Source organism: Phoxinus phoxinus (assembly GCF_949152265.1).
Source record: "Phoxinus phoxinus genome assembly, chromosome: 15".
Taxonomy (NCBI): Eukaryota; Metazoa; Chordata; class Actinopteri; order Cypriniformes; family Leuciscidae; genus Phoxinus; species Phoxinus phoxinus.
The window spans coordinates 25,516,966-25,531,367 of NC_136890.1; the positions used below are offsets into that span (position 1 = coordinate 25,516,966).

General features: G+C 39.3%; 1 protein-coding gene across 4 annotated transcripts; it reads right to left on the bottom strand.

The window, feature by feature from the left end:
* Positions 1 to 1,123: 1,123 nt before the first annotated feature.
* On the bottom strand, positions 1,124 to 14,318 carry ssbp3b (single stranded DNA binding protein 3b). Of its 4 annotated transcripts, none has more exons than XM_079638560.1 (17): positions 14,101 to 14,277; positions 13,376 to 13,448; positions 13,171 to 13,232; positions 12,644 to 12,728; positions 10,220 to 10,309; positions 7,718 to 7,789; positions 7,462 to 7,521; positions 7,311 to 7,371; positions 6,138 to 6,261; positions 5,648 to 5,696; positions 5,498 to 5,533; positions 5,339 to 5,390; positions 5,114 to 5,178; positions 4,873 to 4,945; positions 4,766 to 4,794; positions 3,030 to 3,128; positions 1,125 to 2,711 (listed from the first exon to the last, which is right to left on the bottom strand). In XM_079638560.1, the coding sequence occupies exons 1-17, from the start codon at positions 14,154 to 14,156 to the stop codon at positions 2,679 to 2,681; spliced, it is 1,119 nt and encodes a 372-aa protein (XP_079494686.1). In that variant the 5' UTR covers positions 14,157 to 14,277; the 3' UTR covers positions 1,125 to 2,678. The 4 variants fall into 4 exon arrangements, with proteins under 4 accessions (XP_079494684.1, XP_079494686.1, XP_079494683.1 ...); XM_079638557.1 differs by having other exon boundaries at positions 1,133 to 2,708; XM_079638558.1 differs by lacking the exon at positions 7,718 to 7,789 and having other exon boundaries at positions 1,124 to 2,711; positions 14,101 to 14,318.
* Between the last annotated feature and the right edge of the window lie 84 nt (positions 14,319 to 14,402).

Sequence of the window (14,402 nt, forward strand, 5' to 3'; positions counted from 1 at the left end):
GTCACATGTTGTATTTGGCAGTCAGGATCCTGTTGTGGTTCCTCACTGACTCTGCAGACTGATCGGCTTTCATTAGTCTGGAAAGACTGATACACCACAATGCAGCCAAAAGAGGCCATTGTCCATGAAAAAGATTAGACCGCAACAAAATATAACTGTTAGAACTGCTTTGTCTGACTCATTTAGCCCCATTTAAATAGAAATATGATATTAATCAGGAATGTCATCAGTCTGTCCAAACCTACCAAGTGTCCAGGAATCAATTCCCCATGTAATTAAAGTATTAGAAGAGAACAATTTTTTTTGCATTTAAAAATATGAGTTGCAGGGCAGTGGGGGCAGTCTAAATATATTTTTTAGACCTGGAGAAGTCATGTAAATTAATAAAAACTTAAAACACCATGGGTATTTATAAAGAAATCTAATTTTTTCGGGATATGCCAAGCACAAGAAAAAAACGTAGGTAGATATTGAATGTAAACATTTTTTAAATATCACGTATGACTAGAAATGTCGTGATAATTCATTATTGGTTTAAAAAAAGTGGGATCCATGAAAAACATTCAGCTCTTAAAACTTAATCTTGAACACTCCTGGTTTCTATAAATTAAAAAATTGTTTTAAAAATAAACCTGTCATTACAGCAGATGTACCCAAGGAAACCTATTAGCCTACCAGGTGGGGGCTTCAAATATTGTTGGGGTCTATGGGGGCCCTTGGAGACAAAAAGAATGAGAACTACGGATCTAATGTATATTTACATTGAAAACAATGGAAAAGCAGCACAGAAACATGTTCTATGGAAACGGTTCCTAATACCATTTGAGAGTTGCTGAGAAAGAAAAACTGAAGACTAAAGGATGATCAGTGGTTTGCTGAGTCTGTTCTTTTACACAAACGCCACTCTCAAACCCATCTCCAGGTGCCAGCTGGTTGGCCAAAACCTTTAGCGCTCTTATGAAGCACTCCGGCCTCACAGGTAGTGCATGACACCCGTCCAGCCTGTTTGAGCATTGTCCACTACATTTTGCAGAAGAGGTTCATAAATGAGTTCTTATGCCATGCCCTGCCTACTAAAAACATTACACAGACTTTACAATGAGTGAAAACAGACAGAGACTTAAGACAATTTGGGAACAACTTTATCTTACATTGAAACTGGTTCACTGATTCAAAGAGAATGATTTACATGGAAATCAAATGGCTGGATCTTGGCCCTCAGAAGAAATGCTGCCCTAAAGAAGTCGGGGAGCATCAACAGCTTTACATCATTTTCCAAAGTTAAAATCAATTCACATTGAGCTTTCCCTTTTCTCTTAAAAAGCGATTAGCTGGAAACTGAAAATAGGGGAGAAACGCTGCTTTCCGTCTTGCATTAGTATGAATGACTGAAAAACATAAGACAAAAATCCCCAGAAAGGAGCCAAATAATTTAGTAGTCAATATACAAACAAGCCTATTCAGCCCACAGTTAAAAGTATGATGCACAAGCTGACAAAAGCCGTGCAATACAACTACTAAAATGTAAAACAATGACCAAATGCCTGTATAAATAGAATAAGTTACCATTCTAACTGTATTATGACTGTCTGATGTCGCTCAAATGAAACCTAATACAAAACAAATCCAAACACACTAGAGTCTGGCTTACAAAAGCCACATCCTTTCGGGATGAAACCATTTCAGAGCTAAAACAAGAGGCACATGGCAGGGAATTACATATATATATATAAAAAATAAAATAAAAGGACAAACATGATATGGGTATCTTTAACCATCACAAATTCATGACAATCAAGCGCAACAACAGCTGAACATTTTTGCAGGGAGACGCATCCAGGCGCGAATTCCAGTCACCCAGCCTGAGAAGCTCTGAGAAGGTCTCATAGGTAGTATGTTTGTCAGGGTCAGCATCTGAGAGGATCAACTTGTCATTCAGTCTTTTACCAAAGATAGAGACAGCAGTTAAATTTCAGGGAGAGAAAAAAAAAAAAAGAACATGAAATCAGTGCAGAAAACATAACAAATATCTTCAGGACTGGCACCCATCAATGCAGTTATTCCTTAAAAGCAGCTGCTTATAATGCTTGAAGACAAAAATGACAGTGTACGAGTAAAATACAACTCCGAGTCTTTCCTCGTTCAGAAAAGACAGATTTTTCTCACCACTTGATGCGTTTCACTGGAGAAAAATAAAAAAACAGGTCATCGAAAGGCAATAAAATATTCACAGAATTCAAGGCCACGTATGAGAGTTCAGTGTCAAAAAGTCGGAGGAAGTTTCGTACGTGTAAACCATGCTGAAGTTGGACGTCGGATTTCGAGAGAGTGAACAGATTATTCCTCTTCGGCACAAAACGTATACACATCCAGCGATTATGTCAGCAGTAAACCATACTTTGCTTCTTAATGAGAGACGGCCTCAAAGGGGAACGAGAAAAAAAAAATCCAGGAGCATTGAGTCACATTTAGATGTTCTGATTTTAGAGAGGAGAAAAGATTTGCTAGCCATTAAAAAAAAAAAAAAAAAAAAAGTAACAAAATTCATTTTGATATTGCATGAGACGACTTGTGAGGATGCAGGGCAGTCCCACCCAATTCCATTTCCTGTACATGTACTCTGTCTATGTCTTCGATGGCCAACTGTGAGTTTCCAGAACGGAGCAAACAGACTGGCATCAGACGCTCATGGTCATGGAAGGAGAGTACTGCTGTAAATACAAAAAAAGGGGTCAAAAACTGAACCAAACAACCAGTCCATGCATTCACTTCACACCCACTGTGCCCCAACTAGTTGCAAAATGATGAAGCGAGTTTTTGTACAACAATTTGTCCTTTGTGCCGTACTGGCTAACCCCGCCCAGTGATCTCATTGGTGTAAAATCCTGCTAGCATAACTTGTTTTCCGATTTAGAGGTTGTATTGCATTGTGCCAGCATACCACTTTCATTCGAGGACATAAAAAGAGGAAAAGTATTGCTAGTACTTTCAAAACCATAATATAGTATATAAACGTCAAGGTATCTTACATTATCATTTTGGAAGGAGTGAAGGTAGCTGCCTCCTACATCTTCATCTCTAGGGGTCCCGGGTGGATTGCTCATGCCACTCATATTGTTAGGAGAATTCTGATGATGAGATGTACAGTAATTGGCAAGTTAAATAAACAGTGAATACAGTGCTGCGGGGATGACATCTTTTTGTAGGCCAATCTGGAAGACAGCATCACCCTGGTTCCCTCGACAAAAAGCCAATTAGAATTTTCCATTGGCTCTTAATTCTTGTAAAAAAAAATAAGCTCTATGACCAACCAAACTTAAATTTTCTTACGTTTCGTTCAAGATAATCTGCACAAACCTAAAGTTAGGCTACAAACGAACTACACCACAGTAGCAATGTTCAACGTCACCACCATTAGGCCTTCAAAAACTGAGTTAGAATAGTTTACAAGAGCATGAGTATAAACACAATGGCCCTCATTTATGAAAAGTGCGTACACCAAATTTCCAGCGTACACCTGGCGTACACCCAAAACCACGGTGACTTTGCGATTTATCAATATGGACGTTGGCGTACGGCACGCTCAAATCCTACGCCAGCTCAGGAGGTGGTGTACATGTACGCACGTTTTGAATTAGTGCTTAAATGCGCAGAAAAACAATTCCTAACACCACAAAACGCACTGACAAACTAAAAATATGATATATTATGACCCACTGTAAAAAAAACAACAACATAGAAATGATAAACTTCAGTGTTTATTTTTGTGAGTTAAGCCCGGCAGGTGCGCACGGACTGGGTAAAGGCTTTCAATGACCAAAAAATAATTCAGACTGACAAAATAATTAAAATGACATTCTTCTTCTTTTAAATAATAATATTAATAATACAAATAATAATAATAACAAAGACATTCTTCTCCTAAATAACAATAAGCGTAATTAATAATCAAAATCATAATACTAATAAGAAGAATATTACAAATTGTCATGCAATTATTCACATCATCATTGTACACCCCATTACATGCGATGTCATGCGAAATTCAACGCTAATAGTTTCAAAACACGTGCTGTAAAATAATGCATTGTTGTGATAGGTAATTTGCTCAACCAACCAGCGATTTAAACTGGATTTCCACCGGAGAAGTTTCTCCTCTTTGCCGTCTTCCGTGTGTCCATGGCGTAAAATGAGGGCGTGGGGGAGGCGGAGACGTGAATATATAGGGGCGTGTTAATCGAATGACGATCGTTTTCAGCCGCGGCATTTATCAAGGGCAGGTATTGCGTACACCTGAATATCAAAGGTACGCACAGCTTCATAAATCAGGCGGTGAGAGGAGTGTAAGCATAATCTTACGCCAACATATACGCCCGTTTCGACGCAAGATTGATAAATAAGGGCCAATGAGCTGTAAAATCGGTGTAAAACATCCCTGACAACCTATGTAATCCCGTTTATCTTAAAAATAAAATAAAAATCACTAGTGGGGTATTACTGCTGAATTTTATGCCTTAAAATAAAACGAAGATATCTTAAGCTTGTGTTAACCACAGAACTTATTTCAGGCATTCAACCAAAATTCTATTTTTTTAAAACCCACTGACTTTAGGGCGATGGAAATGGGAAGTGTAAAAATGCTAAATTGTTTCCAAGTTTTAGGACCCATTCCCGCAGCACAAGATTTTAAATACATATCATTGTGACCAAAATATAATGATGGGAAGAAATACAAAAAAAAAACATTTAGAAAGATTATAATCACCTTTGGAAGTCCATCCAGGTCTCCTGAACCTACAAAGACAGAAACAAACATGAATTTGTTTCCGAATTTTCTTGAGTTAAATTTCAAATATAACCATGTGCATTTACCTCCATTCATATGCATCGGGTCCATTCCTGCCATGGCCCCTAGAGGTCCCTCAGAGCCTGGGCCTATGGGAAACTGGACAAAACCATTGGGAATTAAAACAAAAAAACCTGACATCAGACAGTAATGAAGAAAAAGGGTAACAAACACAGCCAAAGGCATTTCTGCTCCATTAATGTACTACACCAAGCAATTACTGAACAGTGTGCCACTGAGAAATGAGTCAGCAGGTCTGTCTCTTACACTGTTGCGCCCTCCACCTCCTGAGTTTATCATGGTGTACAGGTTTTCACTGGAGTTGTTGGAGTCTGAGGGTGAGAAATCTTTCATTAATGCCAAGATATCTGCATGATCAGTTATGATTGATATTCTGCTTTAGATATTTAAGCAAACCCATGTGATAAATCTGACATCTATAAACAAAATTCAATGAAGAAGGTTATGAAAGACTCTGAGCTGCAAACAGACCTGCTGGACTAGGGACAATGCCAGGTGTTCCCGGAGGCCCTCCTTGTGGACCCTGGAGAAACAAATGGATTACAGCTTTAGATTCATACTTCAAAGTCTTTATGTATTACTACGGTAATTATGATAAAATGTACAGTAGATAAGGAACTCCTCTCTTACCCCATATGCACCAGGAGATGGTGATGAATATGGCATCTAAAGCAAAACAAACAGACATATGTTTAGGAATGCAGCATACTTTTATAGTCATAATTGTAATCAAATTCTTAAAATTAGTTAGACTATAATACAGAAACAAAGTTGACTCACATTGTTGGCATTTGGATTTGGCCATGGTGGTCTGCCATTTCCAGGGCCCCTGGAATCAAATAAAATTGAGTATTAGAATTCAGTTTCAATTTAATCATTCATTTACATGATACACCAACGTTCAAAAGCTTGGGGTTGGTAAGATTTTAATGTTAATGTAAAATAACTCTTAATACGTTTAAAAAAATAATATATTCCTGGGATGGCAAAGCTGATTTTATGCAGCAATTACTCCAATCTTCAGTGTCACATGATCCTTTAGAAATAGTTCTAATATTAGGGTTTAAAGCTCAAGAAACATTTCTTATTATTAGCAATTTTGAAAACAGTTGTGCTGCTAAATATTTTTTGTGGAAACCTTTTCAAACATTATAAACGTCTTTACTGTCACTTTTAAGGTGTCCTTGCTCAATACAAATATATATTTTTTTTAAATCTTACTGAGCCCACATTTTCTAATGGTAGCATACATTGCCACAAAAGCTCTTACATGTTCACTCCTGGCATGCCAGGGCCCATTGAGTTGTGTGGTGGTCTCATTCCTCCTCCAAAACTCTGGGGGCTGGGGCCCATGGGACCCATTCCTCTAGGAACATTCATCCTCTGCATCGGCCCTTTAGATGGGGAAAGGAGAAGTCAAATCAGTTTATGCCGTCTAGATGCCTTAAAGGATAATTCCGGTATTTAACACCTTGAGTCTATATTGTAGTTTGTTTTGGATGAACAAGAGTGGTGGACAACATTTTTTTGACAATGGTTCCTCTCTCGAGTTTTTGACTATAAAAGAATTGGCCATGGACCCATTTAACATTGGAGTCAATGGGCATGTCCAAAAATGTCATTAAAACAACATTAGTTTTCAAAACTGTGCAACTCACCGAGTGATTAGTGATGTTAGTTGATGTTCCAGAAACAAAAAGTGTTGCGAAATACAGTTTCTGTCGTGTTTTATTCGTCATTTTGTAAAATCCCATTGAATTCTGTTGAAGGACTGAGTGCTTGTTAATATAAATGCGCTACCGGAAACGGAAAGGGGGCTGTTTACATTTGGTCGATGTAGTCTTTTTGCTCGCTTCCGTTTCTCATAAGGCTAGCGAGCAGAGCAACTGTGCTCCGGGAGAGTATAAGCGAAATAAACAAACAAAACCTTGAAAATATTGAAAGACGTGACCACTGACCAGTGCAATATAAAGTTGTGACCGTGAGTGTCCCGCGAGACATAAACATCGGTTATCGCCATCAAGTGGTCGGGAGTGTGCTAAGGCTTCAGATTCAAATATTGAGCGGAAGTTACACGGTTGTGAAGTGTCTGAAAAAATAGTTCCACTATAGCAAAATAAACGGATTGGAATCATATATTGCGACGATATATTGTTTATAATCATCAACGAACACCACTAACCACTCGGTGAGTTTAACAATTTTGTAAACGAACATTATTGGCTGTTTTAATGACATTTTCGGACATGCCCATTGACTCCAATGTTAAATGGGTCCATGGCCAATTCTATTATAGTCAAAAACTCGAGAGAGGAACCATTGTCAAAAAAAATGTGTCCACCACTCTTGTTCATCCAAAACAAACAACAATATAGACTCAAGGTGTTAAATACCGGAATTATCCTTTAAAACAACTCAGATGTCATAATTGATGAAGGCTCACCCTGTAGTCTGGGATCCATGTTTGGGAGCATTGGCTGGGCAGTTGGAACTCCACCAGGGGGCTAGAAAAGTTTAGATACAAATTCATTTTTAACATTTAATTTTTATTTAATTTGACATTTTAATTTAATCTACAATAACTGACAACTCACCTGGTTGCCCATTCTGATGGGGGGTCTTGGACCCCCTCCAAAGCGAGGTGACATGAAAGGCTGCAACACAAAATCAACTTGTCAGAAAACTAACACTGACATATTGTCGGAATCCAATGAAGTTACGACAAAAAAGGATGTCTGCGAGAACATGGGGAACCACAGCTCAGCAGAGCAGCAAGACAGCGTGAGAGAAACAACACAGAGGGCAGAACCGGTCAATTGAAATAGTCCGTGAATAGACAGGAGCTGCTACCTGGCCGTGGGGTCCCATCATGCTGTTAGGGGGAGGAGGAGCGTGAGGGGAGGCCTGGGAGCCGGGAGGGCCCTAAGAGAGTGAAGAGACCACACGAGAGGAGAGCAGGAGCGAGAGACCAAGCAAGGGAAATGTAGCAAGTGATAAAAAAAAGAGCATTGGAAAAACAGAAATAATGAGAGAGACAGAAGAGAAAGAAAAAAAAAAAGATTCATTAGGCTATTTAAAGGGCTGGAAAGAGAACAACACACTCAGAATCCTGTGACTGCTGGCTGAACAGCTAAACTCTGAAAGAGCAAAGCATTACGGTTAAGTTCAAACAAATTAATCAATGGGTGAACAAAAGGGATCAGTAAGAGCTAGGGGTTGAACAACTTTAGATGTTTTTTAAGTACATTTTTATGCGACTAAAGTCGAGTCGACTAGTCACTGATGACATCATTAATGAACACTTAAGCCTGAACCTCGAGCTGAGACTTAATGCGGGTTGCCTTGTGCACAGCTTTGGCATATGACACAGCGCTCCCCACAAGGCTATTGCTTCAACATAACAGCTTATTTTTATTAGTTATTAGTTCGTTTGTCTTTGGGTCATTATATTTCTCACAGATTTCTGCTAGATCCATATCAGATATAAAGTAGAACAGTAAAGATTACATTTATATTCATGCATACTTCTACTTGGCACCATCTCTCTACTAATAGTGAAGCTTAGTTTTATTTATTAAGAAATATATGCTAGAACTTTTCATGTTCTAAGCTATTTTATTGATAAACCACTGAGCAGTGTAGACATTTCTGCACTACTGGATGTTTCTGTGTGCGCACGATCTGCACGTGATATGCACACTACTGTCTGTATGCAGCGGCACATTAGTTTAGCTTACGTGTACAATAAGCTGTTTAAAATGTACATTCACCCGATCAATTTTGGGCATCCAGATGGTATAATCAAACATATCTTGTGGGGCGATCTCGAAGTATACATTTTAACTGTTGGAAACGAACCGTAAAAAAGTGGACTTTAACTAAAGTGAAATATTTCTTATCCTGTTGCGCCCTCTATAGGCCATGAACAGCGACTAGTCGAAGTCAAGCTTAAAGCGTCATGGCAGTCGACTAGAAGTCGAATAGTCTGTGCAACCCCTAGTAAGAGCACAAGTTAACATTTATGAAGAATACAACAGGAAAAGCCAACACTGGACTCAACAGTGACTAGTCATAGGCGTGCCATCATTTCCTTTTTTACGCAAAGCTACTTAATTTTAAACAACTCATATTCACTACTAGTCAAAACTTTGGATATATTGAAGGTGTTCCCATAAGTATTGGAAACTTGTTGGCTGCTTTTCCCTATATAACCCAATAATACATTTTATAATTATTATAAAATTATAATATATTATACACAAAATATATAATAACATACACGCACTCCTGGGCAAAAAAAAAAAGGGCCAAGCCAAAAATGGCAAAATATTTAGTGGTCTTTTAATCAAATCATTCACTGGTCAGGAACTTAGCAAGAATTGCACAAATACTGTAGATAAAGTAACTTGGCACAGAAAAGCCTTTTCCTTAGTTTTCTTCAAATGATTACCGGTAAACTGTGTGAGTAAACGTGCAAACAGCCTTTTACAGGAAGAAGAGTCAGTGTTGTCCCACTCAATCTTAATGGCTTCAAACAGTTCATGAGTAGTTCAAAAATGTCTCCCAGTTTGTTTCAGTTCAATGTGAGACCAAATATTTACTATAGGGTTCAAATCTGGACTCTGACCAAGGCCAAAACATAAGTCTGACGGACTTGTTCTCAAGCCGCTTCTTGGTTGCCTTTGCACTTTGTGCAGGAACATCGTCTTGTTGAAAAATAACATCGGACCATTCCTCATTAGATAACTTTTCGTTTGTGAGAAGCAAGCCATTCAGCAATATTATCCTGTACTCCAAAGAGGACTTTTCACAGTGAAATAGCTCAGCAATACAAACAGCTAAAAAGACTCCCCACATAATGACACCTCTTCCTCTATGCTTTACTGTGGTAGAGACACATTATTTATAATGCTCACCAGATTTTCAAAGACACCGCTCTGGAGCATCACCATGCAACTCGTGTTTCATTGTGATCCATCACTCCACACACAACTTCCCAAATTCTGCCAAAAAGTTCTTTGATGCTTTTCTGAGACAGCAATGGCTCTTTAAGTAGTGTATTTGCTTAAATTTTGCTAATTCCCTGACCAATAATTTGTGGTTAAGACAATTAAAAGCCTAGTGTTTAGCCATTTTGGGCTTGGCCCATGTTTTGTTTTGTTTTTGCCCAGGAGAGAGTGTGTGTGTGCGTGCGTGCGTGTACACACACACAACATAATACAACACTTTTTAAAATCATGAGAAACATTGAATCACTGTGTCCAAACCTGGTAGTCTATGTAAGGTTAGAATCAGGTGCATCTTAAAAAATCTCACAAAAGATGAGGTTTACACAGAGGGTGATGATCTAACCTGGAAGAATCCAGGGGGCATGGGTCCACCTGGCATGCCGTCTCCTGGTGGCATGTTCCCAAGAACAGGACTGGGGGCTGCTGCGGCACTCTGTGGATACAAAGAAAAAGGACACGTTAGATGGGGGGGGGGCACACTTGTACATCTTAGGCACTGATGTGTTTACTAGGAAAACAAGAATAAATCTTAAGCTTACTGCATTCTAGCACTCTGTACTCGACCAACAAGCAATAAAGCCAACGGCACAGCCACAACGAACTGACTGGTGTAAAATCCACAAAACCAAGAGGAAAGAACTAGGTTTCAGAGCACAACAGGGATTTGATCATGCATATTATAGCAGTGGAAGAAGCGCAGTGTGGTCTGCTGCCTGTCACACTTCAGCCCGAGCTAACCGAGCAAGGCTTTTCAGAGTGCGCTGTGAAATACCACAGGAAGGAGATAGAAAAAAAAAAAAAAGAGCAGCTGACCCTAATGGAGCAACAAAGATCAGAACAGGCCAATGGGAAGAGCCAGACCGAGACTGATCCGTAACAATGGAGCAGCTACGCTTTCCATTCAGACTATTAAAGTCCACAGCTCAAGGGGCCAATACTTTTTCTTTTTAAAATCCACATGAAAATCAAAATCACACTCCCTAATACATATTTCTGGACACATCATTCACAGTTCATCAGTGTATCAGTGTTGTTATAGTTAAATAAATAGAAATATATATATATATATATATATTTAAAAAAAGCACATAAAATTAAAAGGAAAAAAGGAAAATCTAAAAATAAACAATGCTAAATACTAATACATACTATACTAATATATAAATATTACTAAAATAACACTGCAGTGTGTGTGTTATTCCAAAGAAAACTAATGTTTGACTTCACAATCACTTGCTCCGCCCCCAAAATGACTTTTCTATTTCGGCTGATGTCACCCAGGCTGCCGTTTCCTGTTTCGGAAGGTAAGCAAACTCTGGAATAGAATGGCTACTTTTCATGATCCAATCAATTCCCATGGGGAATTCAATCATTTTCACCTTTCCCCCCCACAAGCTGAATGTCTTCCACTTGGAAAATCACATTACAGAAGTGAAATCAGTGGGAATTTTATGCTGCTTTAGGATTAGCAAAATTTCTCATAATCAATGAAAAATCATTAGAGGAGTTAAGCCAGGGAAACTGAAACATTCTGGTTGTCCCACTCTGATGACAGCCCTCCAATACCAACCTATATCACTAAAATGCCCTAAAATAATTAAACAAACCCAACACAGTCCTGCTTTCTAGAGCTCATCTCTCTCTTACACTCCAAGTTCGCTTCCATGCTTCTCGTTCCATCCGTCTCTTCCCTCCCTTTCAATCTGCCTACCGACAGGCTCCATGACAGCCATCAATCACTCTCCATCCCCACCACAGCCCGAGGGGGAGTGTTTCCCTTGACACAGCATGAAGACAACATGGCCACTGTTTAAAGAGGGCGCAGCCTCCTCCCCCACCCTCTGGAGAATAAGAGAGCACAGACCTGACGCCACGGTCCCGACCACAGCTGGGCACAAAAGGCAGGAGAGGAGACAGCGCCGATCGCGCGATGACTTCAAAACATAATGCCCTATAACACTCCTGCAGATCCAACTATGCTGAACATGCAGCTAATTTTCCAATGACTGATCATGTTTCATATGTCCCCGTACGGCAGCATCCTTTCAGATTACGGTGTCTAGACAGAAGAGCAAGGGTTTGATTTTTACACTCTCTGCATATGACCTCCGACCCGTGGCCCCTTCACTAAAGCTCGCGGCTAGACAACAGCAGCCATGTATTATTGGTAGAAGGCAAAAGCTGGAGGTTTTCACTTTAAGAGTCGCATCATTCCCACATTAGCTATTGGAAATACAGAAAAATTACAATTAGAGATGCCACAATACGAGTTGGATATTTTTAGTTGTATCTAAACTATGCTAAAGACATTTTCCCGCCACTTATTACCGTCTCATTTAGGTTATCCAAAACTAGGACTGATCGGTCTCAGTGCAACTTGCCTAAAATGCTGTTATTAGATTTGTTAGTAACTTCATCCCATAGTAAAGGGCATGTTTCTACAAATCCATTTTAAAAAGTGAAATTTAAAATATATATTAATAAATAAGGTCTATCCTGGCTTCCTGGTCACACAGGCCTTTATTTTCCAATCAGCCAAACATCATGTCCAAGGCACATACCATCCTTGTCTAGAAACAGTGGTGATTCCATGGAAAACCCTGCTGACATCAGTTCTATTGTAGGGATGATTACTACATCCTTTGCACGTGACACTGTACACATTTTCTTATTATACAACACAGAGACTCTTCCAAAGACACAGGCACAAGAAATTTAATTTTGTCCTCAACTTATGCAGAATTTTCATGCGTTTTCATATACTCACATAGTCATGGAAAGCCTTGGCCTCGCTTGAATGTTCACATGTGTCTCTCCTCTCAGGAGCTGCGCAGTAGAGGTCCCAAAAGACACTGGGGGACGGAAAAAAGTGGTCGAATAAGTCTGCATATGCACAGTGATCAGATTAAAGGAGCAAATCATGCTAAAAATTTATTTCGGACATCATTTACGGTGCTTAGCCTCATGCCATTCCAAACCTGTATGACTTTCCCTGCCACAGGTAAAATGTAAAGATTGTTTTCTGTGCAATAACAATGAACTATACAATGCATTAGCTTTGTGTGAGAAAAAGACCAAAAGATTTTAGTGAAATAAATACATTTCAAACAGTGCATAAATTGCATGGTTCACTTTTAAGATACTTGTGCATCTTTTTTGAAGCTTCAGTCATCTTCAGAATTTCTCTCATTGTGTCCCGTAAAATTAAAAATGTCATGGTTTGGAACGACATGATGGCGAGAGTAAATAATGTAATTTCTTTTTACACATACATATTACACTCAAAATACTCACCACCACCAGGAATGCAGGAACCCAGGAGGGTCTCCCAGCGTGATGTTCTTTTCCCATCGGATCTAGAATGGATCCGAAAATAATTACATCTTTTAAAAGGTTAAGTCTAAGAGTCTACAAGACATTACGATTTTAATGTTTGCAATGTGTGTGAATGGTAAGAAACATCTAAAATGTGGTCCTCTGCTGTGGTTCTGGTTCTTACTTCTGACAGGAAAGTCTGCGCAGACTTCTGAGCACCAATGTGTAACAAATACTCATAAACATACAAAGCTAACCTGCAATAAAACAGAGAGAATAACATATTAAGTTATTAAAGCAACCATTGACAAATAAAAAAAATATATGGTTGATGAGGACAAAACCAAGAAATCAATATTGTGTCACACTTCTCTCTGGTTTCCGCTAAAACAGTGTTTATAGTAAAAAAATGAATATATTCCTAAAAAAAAGAAAAATTATATTAACCAAAAAAAGATAAATATTCACTATATAAACATCACCAATTTATTTACGGTTTTTATTATTATTTATAAACCCCAATTGAGCAAGGCAACACCTCAAAAGCATGCAAAATGCATAAAAACTAAACAAAAGACGAGACCCACTCCCCTCCAAGACTGGCGTCTGTGGCAAAATGAAACGAGGAACACTGAAGCGCCCGTCCCGCATGCAGAAACTATTTCAAATAGGTGATTCAAAAAGACGCTTTTTATTCTGGATCACATCACAATGACCAGGGGCGAAAGCTCTGAGCCACAGGGGGACCCCAGAATGGCGCACGGCCGGGCACTTTCGATTCAACGCTCTCACGACAAGCCTATAGCAGCAGCATACGCTCCATATGCAGTCGTGCCTATACTGCCCTAACAATAGGCTACATCCAACACAATAACACACGCACGACGGGCGATGTTCAAAAGAGCTTACTTTTCCCGAGCTTGACCATCCGATGGCACGACGGAGCTTTTGCCTTTAGGAAACATGATTTTTTTAGTGCACGGGAGAGTCACCCGCGTTCGCTTTTCCCCTATTTTCGACAATTCATCTGTCACTGCTCCAGGTTCGACTGCACAAACTAAACACACTGACGCCTTCTCAACCAACCTTGACCACTGGGGCGGGGGGAATTGTGTTGTTTGATTGACAAGGGCAAGTGGCCAATGGCAGGGCGCCATTTCTCTTGCGTGATGCCCCCGCAGTGACGTATGTTCGGTGACCAAATAGTTCCT